General features: G+C 40.9%; 1 protein-coding gene across 1 annotated transcript in view; it reads left to right on the forward strand.

Annotated features, from left to right (window-relative positions):
• ADGRD1 (adhesion G protein-coupled receptor D1) overlaps nucleotides 1-19,918 on the forward strand; it is a 1,140,767-nt gene that overhangs the window by 1,105,261 nt on the left and 15,588 nt on the right. The window contains exon 25 of the mRNA XM_053701862.1: nucleotides 1,493-1,585. Coding sequence (XP_053557837.1) covers nucleotides 1,493-1,585 — 93 coding nt within the window. The remainder of the gene's footprint in view (nucleotides 1-1,492; nucleotides 1,586-19,918) is intronic.

The raw sequence follows: 19,918 nt of genomic DNA on the forward strand, positions 1-19,918 counted from the left end.
TTTTTATTTTTTCCCCTTTTCTGTAGTGTAGCTCCCTGCCCCAGCAAAGACCAACCCCCCACCCCCTCCTAGATACCTCCGATTTATATATATTATAATTTTAATACAGCATTTTTCAAACTTTTAATAAGTTATAGTTTCTGTAGTGTAGCGTTCCCACCCGCTCCCGCCCCGTGCACGCGCCCGCCCGCCGCCCCCCGTGCACGCGCGCGCGCCCGTGCGCGCCCCCATCAGCCCTGCCCCCGATCCCGCCCCCCTCTACATTACCCGGCCCATCGATGGCCGCCCACCCGCCTCCCAAGTCGGCTCCCACCCACCAACGATACCGGCCATCGATGTCCGGTGCAGAGAGGGCCACAGAGTGGCTCTCTCTGCATCGGATGGCCAGACAGTGTTATTGCAGGATGCCTCCATATCGAGGCATCACTGCAATAACCGGAAAGCAGCTGGAAGCGAGCAGGATCGCTTCCAGCTGCTTTCCACACCGAGGACGTGCAGGGTACGTCCTCAGGCATTAACTGCCTTTTTTTTGAGGACGTACCCTGCACGTCCTCGGTCATTAAGGGGTTAAAAAGTTCATATACTGAAAAATAAAAAGTTCACATTTTTTATACATTTAGGGTCCGATTTATCAATGGCTGAAGGGTCCTTGATGCCCCTGATGCCGGAAACAGCAGTTATGAAGCAGCAGTCTTAAGACTGCAGCTCCTTAACTGGTCCGTCTGCTTTGAGGCTGCGGACATCAATCCACAAGATCCTATACGATTGGGCTGATTGACACCCCCTGGCCGTGAATCTGCAGGGGGTGGCATTGCACAAGCAGTTCACCAGAACTGCTTGTGCAATGTTAAATGCTGATAGTGTATACTGTCGGCATTCATCGATGTCTGTCGGACATGATACGCTACAGCTTATGATGTCGGACAGACATTGATAATTCAGCATTTTAGACTTAGATGGTGGAAGCTTCCTCCCACCAGAGTCTATTTGCCTAAAGTGAAATAATTTAGAAGACACATATATAGCTACATTTTAGATGAACAAATGGAAAATGTTCATCTTGATCAAGTTTTATAATTGTATGACCAAGGTTGCTTTATTCTAATGAATCTGCTAGTATCATTTGATTAATTGTTACTCTTTTAGACTGTTGCCTCTCTGTTTCTTTCTCCTCTGATCTCATCCCATCAGCAATAATTATTTTTCTTATGTGCTCGTTCAGTTTCTCTACATTTACCCCATGTGGAAGTGGCAAATTCTAGCAGCCTTTACAAATAGCAGATGCCATTATGGCCCATAATTATTAATTTATAATAATTTATGGGCAAGTCTAAAGCAATCTTAAATTGCCTCAGTTCAGATCATAAATGGTCATTTACCTTAGCATTTATTATTACCAAAAATACATTGTGGGAAGATAGTTTACCATATATTACTTTAAACAGCCAAACACTGAATTTGCTAACTGTGTTTAAATGTTCTTCTTGTCTAGGTGAGAGCTGCTTTTAAGCACAAAACCAAGGTATGGTCACTTACCAGTAGCTCCATTCGGAACATCAATGTGAAGCCTTTCAACTCTGACATAGTAAGTATGAGCATGTTGTTGGTTGCATGATGTAAGTAAACACGCGGTAAGTAAAAAAAAAAAAAAAAACGTGCAACTTGAGATATACGTTAAACCTGAAAGGATTTTATTCAAAGTTTAATGGAAATGTTATTAAAAAAAGTAAAAACATTACCTTTAAATTAAGGCTAAGCCGTGTCAGTTGTATACTTCCTATTAATGCTCACTAGCTTAAAATGGCACCCTCACAGCTCTATTGGTGGAAGGGGACATGATCTTGCAAGTCTGGCAAGATATTGGTGGATATTCATTAATTCATATATATTATTATTTTGCCTTTTTAATAGAAAAAAAAGTTGACTTCCATGCCCTTATAAGATCTTTTCTGTAAGTAACATAATAACGTAATAGATCAGATCAGAAGAAGACCTGGGTATTTAAATTAAATTAAATGTGTTTTGTTTTTTAGATGTATACTCCTAGTCTTAAACATATAAGCTAAACAGTAATACACAGGTATTGATAATTACAAAAACATAAAAAATAACAGTGTTGACTATTCTATGTAGTTTTAACTCAGTAGTTAGTGGTGGAGTATGTACTGCTCCACTGATACAGTTATTCTAACCCTGTAAGAGGCTGTTTTGCATATGTTTAACACTTTCAAAACTGACTTCCAGCTTTTGTACATGGGAAAAAAAAATCCAATTTCGTAACTCCTACGTGCAACTAATTGAATTCCTCTCCACTGAGTGACTCATTCAGTCTGTGGGTTATTTATACTAATATTCAATGGGATTTTTTCTTTCTGGAAACAAAGACCATTCACTCATATTTGACAGAAAGATTCAGAGCGCAGTTAATATTATTATCACAAAAAATAAGCTTATAAAAAGTTACCAAATTAGTACATCGTATGGAGCAGATAGCAGAAAACAAAGGTAACACAAAGCAGCTGAATTAGGCCTAGATTTAGAGTTCGGCGGTAGCCGTCAAAACCAGCGTTAGAGGCTCCTAACGCTGGTTTTGGGCGCCCGCTGGTATTTGGAGTCAGTGATTAAAGGGTCTAACGCTCACTTTACAGCCGCGACTTTTCCATACCGCAGATCCCCCTACGCCATTTGCGTAGCCTATCTTTTCAATGGGATCTTCCTAACGCCGGTATTTAGAGTCGTTTCTGCAGTGAGCGTTAGAGCTCTAACGACAAGATTCCAGCCGCCTGAAAATAGCAGGAGTTAAGAGCTTTCTGGCTAACGCCGGTTTATAAAGCTCTTAACTACTGTACCCTAAAGTACACTAACACCCATAAACTACCTATGTACCCCTAAACCGAGGTCCCCCCACATCGCCGCCACTCGATTAAAAATTTTAACCCCTAATCTGCCGACCGCCACCTACGTTATACTTATGTACCCCTAATCTGCTGCCCCTAACACCGCCGACCCCTGTATTATATCTATTAACCCCTAACTTGCCCCCCACAACGTCGCCGCAAGCTACTTAAAATAATTAACCCCTAATCTTCCGACCGCAAATCGCCGCCACCTACGTTATCCCTATGTACCCCTAATCTGCTACCCCTAACATCGCCGACCCCTATGTTATATTTATTAACCCCTAATCTGCCCCCCACAACGTCGCCGACACCTACCTACACTTATTAACCCCTAATCTGCCGAGCGGACCTGAGCGCTACTATAATAAAGTTATTAACCCCTAATCCGCCTCACTAACCCTATCATAAATAGTATTAACCCCTAATCTGCCCTCCCTAACATCGCCGACACCTACCTTCAATTATTAACCCCTAATCTGCCGACCGGAGCTCACCGCTATTCTAATAAATGTATTAACCCCTAAAGCTAAGTCTAACCCTAACACTAACACCCCCCTAAGTTAAATATAATTTTTATCTAACGAAATAAATTAACTCTTATTAAATAAATAATTCCTATTTAAAGCTAAATACTTACCTGTAAAATAAATCCTAATATAGCTACAATATAATTTATAATTATATTATAGCTATTTTAGGATTAATATTTATTTTACAGGCAACTTTGTAATTATTTTAACCAGGTACAATAGCTATTAAATAGTTAAGAACTATTTAATAGTTACCTAGTTAAAATAATAACAAATTTACCTGTAAAATAAATCCTAACCTAAGATATAATTAAACCTAACACTACCCTATCAATAAAATAATTAAATAAACTACCTACAATTACCTACAATTAACCTAACACTACACTATCAATAAATTAATTAAACACAATTGCTACAAATAAATAAAATTAAATAAACTATCTAAAGTACAAAAAATAAAAAAGAACTAAGTTACAGAAAATAATAAAATATTTACAAAGATAAGAAAAATATTACAACAATTTTAAACTAATTACACCTACTCTAAGCCCCCTAATAAAATAACAAAGCCCCCCAAAATAAAAAATTCCCTACCCTATTCTAAAATACAAATATTACAAGCTCTTTTACCTTACCAGCCCTGAACAGGGCCCTTTGCGGGGCATGCCCCAAGAATTTCAGCTCTTTTGCCTGTAAAAAAAAACATACAATACCCCCCCCCAACATTACAACCCACCACCCACATACCCCTAATCTAACCCAAACCCCCCTTAAATAAACCTAACACTACCCCCCTGATGATCTTCCTACCTTGTCTTCACCATGCCAGGTTCACCGATCCGTCCTGGCTCCAAGATCTTCATCCAACCCAAGCGGGGGCTAGACATCCACTGAAGAAGTCCAGAAGAGGGTCCAAAGTCTTCCTCCTATCCGGCAAGAAGAGGACATCCGGACCGGCAAACATCTTCTCCAAGCGGCATCTTCTATCTTCTTCCATCCGATGACGACCGGCTCCATCTTGAAGACCTCCAGCGCGGATCCATCCTCTTCTTCCGACGACTAGACGACGAATGACGGTTCCTTTAAGGGACGTCATCCAAGATGGCGTCCCTCGAATTCCGATTGGCTGATAGGATTCTATCAGCCAATCGGAATTAAGGTAGGAATTTTCTGATTGGCTGATGGAATCAGCCAATCAGAATATAGTTCAATCCGATTGGCTGATCCAATCAGCCAATCAGATTGAGCTCGCATTCTATTGGCTGTTCCGATCAGCCAATAGAATGCGAGCTCAATCTGATTGGCTGATTGGATCAGCCAATCGGATTGAACTTGATTCTGATTGGCTGATTCCATCAGCCAATCAGAAAATTCCTACCTTAATTCCGATTGGCTGATAGAATCCTATCAGCCAATCGGAATTCGAGGGACGCCATCTTGGATGACGTCCCTTAAAGGAACCGTCATTCGTCGTCTAGTCGTCGGAAGAAGAGGATGGATCCGCGCTGGAGGTCTTCAAGATGGAGCCGGTCGTCATCGGATGGAAGAAGATAGAAGATGCCGCTTGGAGAAGATGTTTGCCGGTCCGGATGTCCTCTTCTTGCCGGATAGGAGGAAGACTTTGGACCCTCTTCTGGACTTCTTCAGTGGATGTCTAGCCCCCGCTTGGGTTGGATGAAGATCTTGGAGCCAGGACGGATCGGTGAACCTGGCATGGTGAAGACAAGGTAGGAAGATCATCAGGGGGGTAGTGTTAGGTTTATTTAAGGGGGGTTTGGGTTAGATTAGGGGTATGTGGGTGGTGGGTTGTAATGTTGGGGGGGGGGGTATTGTATGTTTTTTTTTACAGGCAAAAGAGCTGAAATTCTTGGGGCATGCCCCGCAAAGGGCCCTGTTCAGGGCTGGTAAGGTAAAAGAGCTTGTAATATTTGTATTTTAGAATAGGGTAGGGAATTTTTTATTTTGGGGGGCTTTGTTATTTTATTAGGGGGCTTAGAGTAGGTGTAATTAGTTTAAAATTGTTGTAATATTTTTCTTATGTTTGTAAATATTTTATTATTTTCTGTAACTTAGTTCTTTTTTATTTTTTGTACTTTAGATAGTTTATTTAATTTTATTTATTTGTAGCAATTGTGTTTAATTAATTTATTGATAGTGTAGTGTTAGGTTAATTGTAGGTAATTGTAGGTAGTTTATTTAATTATTTTATTGATAGGGTAGTGTTAGGTTTAATTATATCTTAGGTTAGGATTTATTTTACAGGTAAATTTGTTATTATTTTAACTAGGTAACTATTAAATAGTTCTTAACTATTTAATAGCTATTGTACCTGGTTAAAATAATTACAAAGTTGCCTGTAAAATAAATATTAATCCTAAAATAGCTATAATATAATTATAATTTATATTGTAGCTATATTAGGATTTATTTTACAGGTAAGTATTTAGCTTTAAATAGGAATCATTTATTTAAAGAGTTAATTTATTTCGTTAGATAAAAATTATATTTAACTTAGGGGGGTGTTAGTGTTAGGGTTAGACTTAGCTTTAGGGGTTAATACATTTATTAGAATAGCGGTGAGCTCCGGTCGGCAGATTAGGGGTTAATAATTGAAGGTAGGTGTCGGCGATGTTAGGGAGGGCAGATTAGGGGTTAATACTATTTATGATAGGGTTAGTGAGGCGGATTAGGGGTTAATAACTTTATTATAGTAGCGCTCAGGTCCGCTCGGCAGATTAGGGGTTAATAAGTGTAGGCAGGTGTCGGCGACGTTGTGGGGGGCAGATTAGGGGTTAATAAATATAACATAGGGGTCGGCGATGTTAGGGCAGCAGATTAGGGGTACATAGGGATAACGTAGGTGGCGGCGGTTTACGGAGCGGCAGATTAGGGGTTAAAAGTGTAATGCAGGGGTCAGCGATAGCGGGGGCGGCAGATTAGGAGTTAATAAGTGTAAGGTTAGGGGTGTTTAGACTCGGGGTACATGTTAGGGTGTTAGGTGCAGACGTAGGAAGTGTTTCCCCATAGGAAACAATGGGGCTGCGTTAGGAGCTGAACGCTGCTTTTTTGCAGGTGTTAGGTTTTTTTTCAGCTCAAACAGCCCCATTGTTTCCTATGGGAGAATTGTGCACGAGCACGTTTTTGATGCCGGCCGCGTCCGTAAGCAACTCTGGTATCGAGAGTTGCATTTGCGGTAAAAATGCTCTACGCTCCTTTTTTGGAGCCTAACGCAGCATTTGTTTGAACTCTCGATACCAGAGTTAAATTTATGGTGCGGCCAGAAAAAAACCCGCGGAGCGTTAACAGCCCTTTTACCGCCGAACTCTAAATCTAGGCCTAAGAGAGCAAAATATTAAATCCCCAAGTACAAAAAAATTAAGCAAGTTAAGATGAATTAGCAAATGGATTTTGAAAGTAAAATATAAAACTTTCTTTGACTCCTAAACATTGGTCTAGATTCATAGTAGTCTGTGAGTTTGCCGAGGGGCCTCGCAATTGAATTTAATGTGCGTTGGGATAGCACAACTTCAAAACTCTGGTCAACTGTTATGTGAGACAAAAACGCATAAAATTTTTATTTAAAAGTACAGTTACAATTATAGTAACGCTGTCTTATAAAAAATATTTTAAAACAAATTACATAGAAAGTTATAAGTGCTCAAAGATATGAGGTGTCAGGGGTTTAATAAAAAAAGGCCTGCAAAGGAATTTAATATAAAGATACAGACATTAACATCTCAGTATATGTAAGTATCTCTCTCTTTCAGCCCTTTTCAGTCAAATAGCTGTAAACATCTAAAATCCTATTTGTGTAATGTTCATATTTAAAAAAGTGTTTAACTGTGTATTGTTGATACGTCTCAGGAGTATCCTCCAGTAATGTTGTTGTATTAATTATGAATATTAATAATTAATAGCAGTATAAAACTATTGTCAGCGATATCTACAATTAATATAGCAGAATTTTGTCAATGCACTCCAGTAATATGTTAAATCTTTGTAGTGTACCCCAAAATAAACACTATTGAGATATCTTTAAATTTGACAACAATATTATTATTAAAAATTAATATTTAATCTCAATATAATATTCCTAAATTCTGATCAGTTAATCTCTATATACACATTGATTATATTTATGTAGTAACTATCACCTATGACCAGTTATATCTATCAATTGATCAATACAGCATTAAAATATTTAGCTGTAGAGATATTTAGATTAATTACTATTCAATAGATGTTGTCTATTATCCCATGAATGGAGGAAATACTTCTATAAATTAACCTTAACTCAAAATGAATTAAACACCAAATATTACCATTAAACTTACAAGAACAAATTGTAGTTAGCCAGCAATCCTAATGCAATGCCAAAACATGGATTACTAACTTAACAATGCTGAGTTAACAATATAATCAAATATTTCAACACAAATCTTACAAAAACCACAATAAATCTAGTAGAACTTCCAGAACAATATAATTAAACTATTAGCCTGAAATAGTCTTATAATATTTCAAACTACCAAGGTTTAACCCTATGTTTATCAATTCAGCATATATCAATCAGTATCATATTAAATAAGTCTACTTTAGCCACAATAGTAAATGCAATTTCTAAAATATATCACAGCAACTCCAAATCAATTTTATAAGCATAAAAATACAAAATCTCTCTTTCTCTTGTAAGGTGTATCCAGTCCACGAGTTCATCCATTACTTGTGGGATATTCTCCTTCCCAACAGGAAGTTGCCAGAGGACACCCACAGCAGAGCTGTCTATATAGCTCCTCCCCTAACCCCCACCCCCAGTCATTCTCTTGCAACTCTCGACAAGGGAAGTATCAAGAGATATGTGGTGACTTAGTGAAGTGTTACCTTCAATCAAGAGTTTGTTATTTTTAAACGGTACCGGCGTTGTACTGTTTTACTCTCAGGCAGAAATTAGAAGAAGAATTCTGCCTGGAGGTTGATGATCTTAGCTGTTTGTAACTAAGGTCCATTGCTGTTCTCACACATAACTGAAGAGTATGGGAAAACTTCAGTTGGGGGAACGGTCTGCAGATTACCTGCTTTGAGGTATGTTCAGTATTTTTATTTCTAGAGAGATGAATAAGTTCTAGAAAATGCTGACAGAGCCTTGTGTATTTGAGGTAAGCTTGATGCAGTGATTTAACAACGACTGGGATCATGCTTACAAAACAGGGTAATACTCATGTTAATATTATTTAGTGTCAAAACGTTTACATGTTTTCATAAATAGAACGTTTTTTCTCTGAGGGAGGTAAATCTTTATTTGGGGCCTAGTTTTCCACATGGCTAGTCAGATACTCCTAGGAGTATTTTCTTAAGGCCCCTCTGACATCCAGTACATGGTGGAAGGGGCCTATTTTAGTGCTCTAGCTGCGCCGTTTTAATTCAGACTGAGACATACAGCTTCCCTAGTGGAGTCCTTTGGCATCTGAGGACCATTTTAAAGGGTTTATTCCTTCACCAAATCGTATTTGAGGGCAGGTAGGAGCCTCAGCAGAGCTGTGGCAAGGTGCTCAACTGTTTTTTAACGGTGGTTGACGTTTTTAAATCCGGTTTGGGGGCTAAGGGGTTAATCATCCATTTGCAAGTGGGTGCAATGTTGCTTTTGTCCCTTACACACACTGTAAACATTTTGGAGACTTTACTATATTTTTACACTGTTTTGCAGTTTAAGTGCTAGTTTTTTTTTCTCTTAAAGGCACAGTAACGTTTTTGTTTAATTGCTATTTCACCTTTATTAATGTGTTTTCCAAGCTTGCTTGTCTCATTACTAGTCTGTTAAACATGTCTGACATAGAGGAAACTCCTTGTTCAATATGTTTGGAAGCCATTGCGGAACCCCCTCTTAGAATGTGTACCAAATTTACTGAAATTTCTATAAACTATAAAGACCATATTATGGCACTTAAAGATTTATCTCCAGAGGATTCTCTGACTGAAAAAAGGGAGATTATGCCATCTAGCTCTCCCCACGTGTCAGAACCTATAACTCCCGCTCAAGTGACGCCAAGTACATCTAGCGCGTCTAATTCTTTTACCTTACAGGACATGGTGGCAGTTATGAATGCTACCCTCTCAGAGGTATTGTCCAAACTGCCAGGGTTACAAGGAAAGCGAGACAGCTCTGGGGCCAGAACTAATACAGAGCTTTCTGACGCTTTAATTCCTGTGTCCGATATACCCTCACAATACTCAGAGGCTGAGGCAGGAGAGCTTCTCTCTGTGGGTGACATTTCAGATTCAGGGAATGCGTTGCTTCAGTCTGATTCTGAAATGACAGAGTTTAAATTTAAGCTCAAACACCTCCACTTATTACTTAGGGAGGTTTTAGCGACTCTGGATGACTGTGAACCCATTGTAGTTCCAGAGAAATTGTGTAAGATGGACAAATACTTTGCAGTGCCTGTTTACACTGATGTTTTTCCAGTCCCTAAGAGGTTTTCAGAAATTATTACTAAGGAATGGGATAGACCAGGTGTGCCGTTCTCTCCCCCTCCTGCTTTTAAAAAGATTTTTCCCATAGATGCCGCCATACGGGACTCATGGCAGACGGTCCCTAAGGTGGAGGGAGCAGTCTCTAAGCTCGAGGACAGTTGTGCTTTCCTAGATCCTATGGATAAAAAATTGGAGGGTCTCCCTAAGAAAATTTTTATACATCAAGGTTTTATTCTCCAGCCTCTTGCATGCATTGCCCCAGTTACTGCTGCAGCGGCTTTTTGGTTCGAGTCTCTTGAGGGGGCTCTACAGGTGGAGACCCCGTTAGATGATATTTTAGACAGGATTAAAGCTCTTAAGTTAGCTAATTCCTTTATTTCTGACACCGTTCTTCATTTAACCAAGCTAACGGCTAAGAATTCAGGTTTTGCAATTCTGGCGCGCAGGGCGCTATGGCTTAAGCCCTGGTCAGCAGATGTTACTTCAAAGTCTAAGCTTCTAAACATCCCCTTCAAGGGACAGACCCTATTCGGGCCTGGTCTGAAGGAGATCATTTCTGATGTTACTAGAGGAAAAGGTCACGCCCTTCCTCAGGATAGGTCCAATAAGTTAAGGACCAAACAGAATAATTTTCGTTCCTTTGGAAACTTCAAGAGTGGCGCAGCTTCAACTTCCTCTAATGCAAAACAAGAGGGAAAATTTGCCCAGTCCAAACCAGTCTGGATACCTCACCAGACTTGGAACAAAGGGAAGCAGGCCAAGAAGCCTGCTTCTGCCTCTAAGACAGCATGAAGGAGTAGCCCCCGATCCGGGACCAGATCTAGTAGGGGGCAGACTTTCTCTCTTCGCCCAGGCTTGGGCAAGAGACGTCCAGGATCCCTGGGCACTAGAGATTGTTTCCCAGGGATATCTTCTGGAATTCAAAGGATCATTTCCAAATGGGAGATTTCATCTCTCACAATTATCTGCAAACCAGATAAAGAGAGAGGCATTCTTACGTTGTGTTCAAGACCTACTGGTTATGGGGGTGATCCACCCAGTCCCAAGAGAGAAACAGGGACAGGGTTTCTATTAACCTGTTTTTAGTTCCCAAAAAAGAGGGAACTTTCAGACCAATTTTGAATCTCAAGATCCTAAACAAATTTCTCAGGGTCCCATCCTTCAAGATGGAGACAATCCGAACCATCCTCCCTATGATCCAGGAGGGTCAATATATTACTACCGTGGACTTAAAGGATGCTTATCTCCACATTCTGATTCACAGAGAGCATCATCAATTCCTAAGGTTCGCCTTCCTAGACAGGCATTACCAGTTTGTGGCTCTTCCCTTTGGGTTAGCCATGGCACCAAGAGTCTTTACAAAGGTTCTAGGGTCCCTTCTGGCGGTCCTAAGGCCGCGGGGCATAGAGGTGGCTCCTTACCTAGATGACATTCTGATTCAGGCGTCGACTTTTCAAATTGCCAAGTCCCATATGGACATTGTTATGGCCTTTCTGAGGTCTCACGGATGGAAAGTGAACAGAGAAAAGAGTTCTCTTTTTCCCCTCACAAGAGTTTCCTTCCTAGGAACTCTGATAGATTCAGTATAAATTAAGATTTTTCTGACAGAGGTCAGGATATCAAAGCTTCTAACTTCCTGCTGTGTTCTTCATTCCACTTCTCGGCCATCAGTGGCTCAGTGTATGGAAGGGATCGGCCTAATGGTAGCGGCAATGGACATAGTTCCGTTTGCCCGCCTACATCTCAGAATACTGCAACTTTGCATGCTCAATCAGTGGAATGGGGACTACACAGATTTGTCTCCTCTGTTAAATCTGGATCAAAAGACCAGGGATTCTCTTCTCTGGTGGTTATCTCTGGTCCACCAGTCCAGGGAAATGAGTTTCCGCAGGCCAGAGTGGACTATAGTGACGACAGATGCCAGCCTTCTGGGCTGGGGTGCGGTCTGGAACTCCCTGAAGGCTCAGGGTTTGTGGACTCAGGAGGAAGCCCTCCTTCCGATAAACATTCTGGAACTCAGAGCGATATTCAATGCTCTTCAGGCTTGGCCTCAGCTAGCTGCGGTCAGATTCATCAGATTTCAGTCGGACAATATCACGACTGTAGCCTATATCAACCATCAGAGGTGAACAAGGAGTCCCCTGGCAATGATGGAAGTTTCCAAGATAATTCTATGGGCAGAGGTTCACTCTTGCCATCTATCTGCTATCCATATACCAGGAGTAGAGAACTGGGAGGCGGACTTTTCATCCGGGGGAGTGGGAGCTCCATCCGGAGGTATTTGCCCAGCTGATTCAACTATGGGGCAAACCAGAACTGGATCTGATGGCGTCTCGTCAGAATGCCAAGCTTCCTCGTCATGGGTCCAGGTCAAGGGATCCCCAGGCAACGCTGATAGATGCTCTAGCAGTGCCCTGGTCCTTCAGCCTGGCTTATGTGTTTCCACCATTTCCTCTCCTCCCTCGTATGATTGCCAAGATCAAGCAGGAGAGAGCTTCAGTGATTTTGATAGCACCTGCGTGGCCACGCAGGACTTGGCATGCAGATCTGGTGAACATGTCATCCTTCCCACCATGGACTCTGCCGCTGAGGCAGGATCTTCTACTCCAAGGTCCATTCAAACATCCAAATCTAGTTTCTCTGCATCTGACTGCTTGGAGATTGAAAGCTTGATTTTATCAAAGCGTGGTTTCTCCGAGTCGGTCATTGATACCTTGATTCAGGCTCAAAAGCCTGTCATCAGGAAAATCTATCATAAGATATGGTGTAAATATCTTCATTGGTGTGAATCCAAGGGTTACTCGTGGAGTAAGGTCAGGATTCCTAGGATACTATCTTTTCTCCAAGAAGGATTGGAAAAGGGATTATCGGCTAGTTCCTTAAAGGGACAGATTTCTGCTCTGTCTATTCTTTTGCACAAGCGCCTGGCTGATGTTCCAGACGTTCAGGCATTTTGTCAGGCTTTGGTTAGAATCAGGCCTGTGTTTAAACCTGTTGCTCCGCCATGGAGTTTAAATTTAGTTCTTAAAGTCCTTCAAGGGGTTCCGTTTGAACCCTTGCATTCCATAGATATCAAGCTTTTATCTTGGAAAGTTCTGTTTTTAGTAGCTATCTCTTTGGCTCGAAGAGTTTCAGAGTTATCTGCCTTGCAGTGTGATTCCCCTTATCTGATCTTCCTAAGGTAGTATCTAATAGGAATATCAATCAGGATCTTGACGTGGTTCGTGCTTTAAAGTTTTATTTGCAAGCTACTAAGGATTTTCGTTTTGCATTGTTTGTTGTCTACTCTGGAAAGAGGAGAGGCCAAAGGGCTTCGGCAACTTCTCTTTCTTTTTGGCTAAGAAGCATAATCCGTTTAGCTTATGAGACTGCTGGCCAGCAGCCTCCTGAAAGAATTACAGCTCATTTTACTAGATCGGTAGCTTCCACATGGGCTTTTAAACATGAGGCCTCTGTTGAACAGATTTGTAAGGTGGCGACTTGGTCTTTGCTTCATACTTTTTCTAAATTCTACAAATTTGATACTTTTGCTTCCTCGGAGGCTATTTTTGGGAGAAAAGTCTTACAGGCTGTGGTGCCTTCCGTTTAAGTACCTGCCTTGTCCCTCCCTTCATCCGTGTCCTAAAGCTTTGGTATTGGTATCCCACAAGTAATGGATGAACCCGTAGACTGAATACACCTTATAAGAGAAAACAAAATTTATGCTTACCTGATAAATTTCTTTCTCTTGTGGTGTATCCAGTCCACGGCCCGCCCTGTCACTTTAAGGCAGGTGTTTTTATTTTTTAAACTACAGTCACCACTGCACCCTATAGTTTCTCCTTTTCCTTACTTGTCTTCGGTCGAATGACTGGATGTGGGGGTTAGGGGAGGAGCTATATAGACAGCTCTGCTGTGGGTGTCCTCCTGCAACTTCCTGTTGGAAAGGAGAATATCCCACAAGTAATGGATGAACCCGTGGACTGGATACACCACAAGAGAAAGAAATTTATCAGGTAAGCATAAATTTTATTTTTCCTATCATGAAATAAATTATTCCTATTTAAAACTAAATACTTACCTGTAAAATAAACCCTAAGATAGCTACAATATAACAAATAGTTACATTGTATCTATTTTAGGTTTATTTTTATTTTACAGGCAAGTTTGTATTTATTTTAACTAGGTACAATAGTTACTAAATAGTTATTAACTATTTAATAACTACCTAGTTAAAATAAATACAAAAGTACCTGTAAAATAAAAACTAACCTAAGTTACAATTACACTTAACACTACACTATAATTAAATTAATTCCCTAAATTAAAATAAATTAATTACAATTAAATAACATTAACTAAAGTACCAAAGAAAAAACACTAAATTACAGAAAATAATAAAATATTTACAAGAATTTTAAATTAATTACACCTAATCTAATCCCCCTAATAAAATAAAAAAGCCCCCAAAAATAATAAAAATCCCTACCCTATACTAAATTACAAATAGCCCTTAAAAGAGCCTTTTGCAGGGCATTGCCCCAAAGTAATCAGCTCTTTTACCTGTAAAAAAAAATACAATACCCCCAACATTACAACCCACCACCCACACACCCAACCCTACTCTAAAACCCACCCAACCCCCCTTAATAAAACCAAACACTACCCCCTTGAAGATCACCCTACCGTGAGACGTCTTCACCCAACCAGGCAGAAGTGGTCCTCCAGACGGTCCAAAGTCTTCATCGTATCCGGGCAGAAGAGGACCTTCAGACGGGCATAAGTCTTCATCCAGGCGGCATCTTCTATCTTCATCCATCTGGAGCGGAGCGGGTCCATCTTCAAGACATCAGACGCAGAGCATCCTTCCAGGTCGATGACTACCGACAAATGAATATTCCTTTAAATGACGTCATCCAAGATGGTGTCACTTGAATTCCGATTGGCTGATAGAATTCTATCAGCCAATCGGAATTAAGGTAGGAAAAATCCTATTGGCTGATGCAATCAGCCAATAGGATTGAAGTTCAATCCTATTGGCTGATCCAATCAGCCAATTGGATTGAGCTCACATTCTATTGGCTGATTGGAACAGTCGTCGGCCTGGAAGGATGGTCCGTGACAGATGTCTTGAAGATGGACCCGCTCCACTCTGGATGGATGAAGATAGAAGATGCCGCCTGGATGAAGACTTCTGCCCGTCTGGAGGTCCTCTTCTGCCCAGATAGGATGAAGACTTCGGACTGTCTGGAGGACCACTTCTACCCGGTTGGGTGAAGACGTCTCAAGGTAGGGTGATCTTCAAGGGGGTAGTGTTAGGTTTTATTAGGGGGGGATTGGGTGGGTTTTAGAGTAGGGTTGGGTGTGTGGGTGGTGGGTTTTAATGTTGGGGGGTATTGTATTTTTTTTACAGGTAAAAGAGCTGATTACTTTGGGGCAATGCCCTGCAAAAGGCCCTTTTAAGGGCTATTTCTAATTTAGTATAGGGTAGGGATTTTTATTATTTTGGGGGGCTTTTTTATTTTATTAGGGGGATTAGATTAGGTGTAATTAGTTTAAATTATTTTATTATTTTCTGTAATTTAGTGGGGGTTTTTTTGGTACTTTAGTTAATTTTATTTAATTGTAATTCATTTATTTTAATTTAGGGGATTCATTTAATTATATTGTAGTGTTAGGTGTAATTGTAACTTAGGTTAGGTTTTATTTTACAGGTACTTTTGTATTTATTTTAACTAGATAGTTATTAAATAGTTAATAACTATTTAATAACTATTGTACCTAGTTAAAATAAATACAAACTTGCCTGTAAAATAAAAATAATCCCTAAGCTAGATACAATGTAACTATTAGTTATATTGTAGCTATTTTAGGGTTTATTTTATAGGTAAGTATTTAGTTTTAAATAAGAATAATTTATTTAATGATATGAATATTTATTTAGATTTATTTAAATTATATTTAAGTTAGGGGGGGTTAGGGTTAGACTTAGGTTTAGGGTTAATACATTTAATGTAGATGGTGGCGGTGTAGGGGTATCAGATTAGGGGTTAATAAATTTATTTGCTGTGGCTCTGGGGGGCTGGTTTAGGGGTTAATAAGTATAATGTAGGTGGCGGTGGTGGCGGGCGGAAGATTAGGGGTTAATAAGTATAATGTAGGTGGCGGCAGTGTAGGGGGGACATATTAGGGGTGTTTAGACTCGGGGTACATGTTAGGGTGTTAGGTGTAGACATTTCCCATAGGAATCAATGGGATATCAGGCAGCAGCGAACATGAGCTTTCGTTGCTTTCAGACTCCCATTGATTCCTATGGTATCCGCCGCCTCCAGGGAAAAGTGCCGAGCATACCTGGTAGGAATTTGATAACTTCCAAAAGTAGACAGATAGTGCCGAACATGCTTTTGGAACATCTGTAGTGATGTAAGCATCGATCTGTGTCGGACTGAGTCCGGCGGATCGTATGTTGCGTCACTATATTCTACTTTTGCCGGTCTGTAGGGTTTGATAACTACGGCGAATCAGGCTCACCACAAGTATGCTGTGGAATTCCAGCGTATTTGTGCTTGACAGCTTGATAAATAGAGGCCAGAATGTAATTTCAATGAGTCACTATGTCTTTAAATTTGTATTTTATTTTTTGCTCAATATGTTTTCTTAAGTATCACTCACACCATAAGTAGTTCACACAATATCAACTTTCAGGGACCATTATGCCATACTCTCATTTTACTAGCACTTCACAAAATATAATTTTGTGCTCTCTCTCCCCCTCTCTTTTGCTCTCTCTCCCCCCTCTTTTGCGCTCTCCTCCCATCTCTTTTGCTCTTTCTCTCCCCCTCTTTTGCTCTCTCTCCCCCCTCTCTTTAGCACTCTCTCCCCCTTTTTTTTTGCTCTCTCTCTCCCCTCTTTTGCTCTCTCTCCCCGCTCTTTTGGTCTCTCTCCCCGCTCTTTTGGTCTCTCTCCCCCCTCTTTTGCTCTCTCCCTCCTCTCTTTTGCTCTCTCCCTCCTCTCTTTTGTGCTCTCTCCCCCTCTTTGACGGTCTCTCTCTCCCCCTCTTTGACGTTCTCTCTCTTCCCCTCTTTGATGCTCTCTCCCCCTCTCTTTTGAGCTCTCTCTCCCCCTCTTTTGTGCTCTCTCTCCCCCTCTTTTGTGCTCTCTCTCCCCCTCTTCTGCTCTCTCTCCCCTCTCTCTTTTGCTGTCTCTCTTCCTCTCTTTTGCTCTCTCTCTTCCCCCCTATTTTTGCTCTCTCTCCCCCCTCTCTTTTGCTCTCTTTATGCCCCTCTTTTGCTGTCTCTCCCCCCTCTCTTTACCCCCCTCTTCTGCTCTCTCTATCCCCCCTCTTTAGAGCTCTCTATCTCTCACTGCGCATCCGGCCCTGCCCACGCCCCACCCGGCCCGGCCCACATCACGCCCGGCCCCACCCGCATCACGCCCGACCCTGTCTCTCACTGAGCATCCGGCCCTGCCCACGCCCCATCCGGCCACGCCCACTCCACGCCAGATGCCAGGTGAGGTAGGCCAAGTGTGTTTGTCCTCGCACGCAGTCTCTACTGCACATGACAAACACACTTGGCCTTTTATTATATAGGATTAGGGTAGGACAATCCTTTGGTGTTGTATCTTTCTACAAATTTTGAATGAAACGTTAAATTTTGCATGACAGTAAATTTAAAAAATAATGTGCAGAATTATTTAACATTATCTTAGTGACTGCTTAAAAACAAACAAAAATATCAGCGTTTTTAGCCCACCAAAGTTTTACTCACCTTGTGAGCGGGAATGTGCTACATTTAGTTCAATAGTGCGATTTGGCACCCTGTGATTAGACAGCATGCCCACAAATTGCTTTTGAAAAAAGACCCGATCACAAGAGCCTGGAGAGGATAAAAGGTAAGTATACCTTTGAGGGGGGGGCTAAAAACTCTGAAATCTTTTGTTTTTTCAAGCCGTCGATAAGAAAATGTTACATAATTCTGCACTATGTGCAGACTTATGTAACATTTTTTTTAAGGGTACCTTTTTGATATAAAATATAATTTCACAAGGCATCTTTAGCAATTAAAACTCAGAGTACCCTTTCCTTTGTAACTTTTGGATATTAAAAAAAACTCTATTTCTCTTACTTGGTGTATTCAGTCCACGGCTTCATCCTTACTTGTGGGATATTCTCAATCCCTACAGGAAGTGGCAAAGAGAGCACACAGCAAAGCTGTCCATATAGCTCCCCTCAGGCTCCGCCCCCCCAGTCATTCTCTTTGCCGCTCTAACAAGTAGCATCTCCACAGGAGGGTAAAGAGTATGTGGTGTTAGATTTGTAGTTTTTATTTCTTCAATCAAAAGTTTATTTTAAAATAGTGCCGGTTTGTACTATTTACTCTGAGGCAGAAAGCGATGAAGATTTCTGCTGAGAGGAAAAAAGATTTTAGCATGTTGTAACTAAAATCCATGGCTGTTCCCACACAGGACTGTTGAGTACAGGAGAACTTCAGTTGGGGGGAACAGTTTGCAGGCTTATACTGCTTAAGGTATGTTTTCAGTCATTTTTTCTAACAAGACCTGGTAGTGCTAGAAGACTGACAGATATCCCATGAGGGAAGGTAAGCCATTTTCTGAGACACAGTATAGAATGATGGCTTTAGTTAAGGGCTTTTATACTGGTAGACACTGTGATGGGTTAAATCGATTACTTTATTAAGGTAATCTTAATTTTTTTAAACGTTTTTAATCGATTGAAAACACTTTTTGGGGACTTTTTATGCCTGGCATATTATAAGACAGCTAATCTGACTCAGGAAGGCCCCATAACTCTGGAGAAGGAAGGAGGAGGGCCTCATTTTTGCGCCTCAATTGCGTAGTTGATTTGCAACACAGCTCCACGCAACTTCATGTGCAGAGCCTTTAGAGTACAGGAGGACTTCAGGGAAGCTTAATTTACACCTGCAATTAACCCTAAAGGAAGGTAAAGCCACAGCAAAGACTGTGGCATCATACTGTAGTGGGTTAAACCGGGTTTTAACTTCATTTTGCTCCGGTTTGAGCATTAAGGGGTTAAACGATTTGAAAACTTGTGTGCAATAATTTCAAGGCATTAGGATCATGTGGTGAAAATTTCATTAAGATCGGATGTTTTTTGATGATTTGGTAAAAAAGTGTGTGCCTTTTTAACATTTAAAGAGACAGTAATGTTTTTTCAAAAAGTATTTTTTTCAATATTTTACTGTTGTCTGAGTCTGTCAAACATGTCTGAGCCTTCAGATAGACCTTGTTCTTTATGTTCAAAAGCCATGGCAGTACCCCCATTGCATTTATGTTTAAATTGTGCAAAAACATCTAAGCATTTTAAGGATCATCCAGTGACATTTAATAATGATGCCCAAGATGATTAATTAATGGAGGGTAATGAGGATAGTCCTCCTTCCTCCCCCCATGTGTCTACACCAGTTACGCCCGCGCAAGCGATGCCTAGTACCTCTAGCGCATCGGCCCCTATTTCTTTACAGCAATTAGCAGCAGTAATGGATAATTCCCTTGCAGCATTTTTATCCAAACTGCCAGTTTTTCCAAGAAAGCGCGATAGCTCAGTTTTAAATACAGAGGATGAGCAATCTGAAGCTTTGGATAATTTATCTGTAGTACCCTCACAAAACTCAGAGGTAGCGGTGAGGGAAGGGCTGTCTGAGGGAGAAATTTCTGACACAGGAAAAGTTTCTCAGCAGGCGGAGTCAGATTCCTTAGCGTTTAAATTTAAGCTGCAACACCTCCGCGTCCTGCTTAAGGAGGTTTTAGCTACGCTGGATGATTGTGACCCCATGGTGGTCCCTGAAAAATTGTGTAAAATGGACAGATATTTAGAGGTCCCTGTATACACTGAGGCATTTCCGATCCCAAAGAGGGTGGCGGATATTGTGACTAGAGAGTTGGAGAGCCCGGGGTACCCTTTGCTCCCCCACCTATCTTTAAGAAAATGTTCCCCATAAACGACCCTAGGCGGGATGCGTGGCAGACGGTCCCTAAGGTAGAGGGGGCTGTTTC

The sequence above is a fragment of the Bombina bombina genome, chromosome 2, assembly GCF_027579735.1.
Source record: "Bombina bombina isolate aBomBom1 chromosome 2, aBomBom1.pri, whole genome shotgun sequence".
In the NCBI taxonomy this organism is placed as follows: domain Eukaryota; kingdom Metazoa; phylum Chordata; class Amphibia; order Anura; family Bombinatoridae; genus Bombina; species Bombina bombina.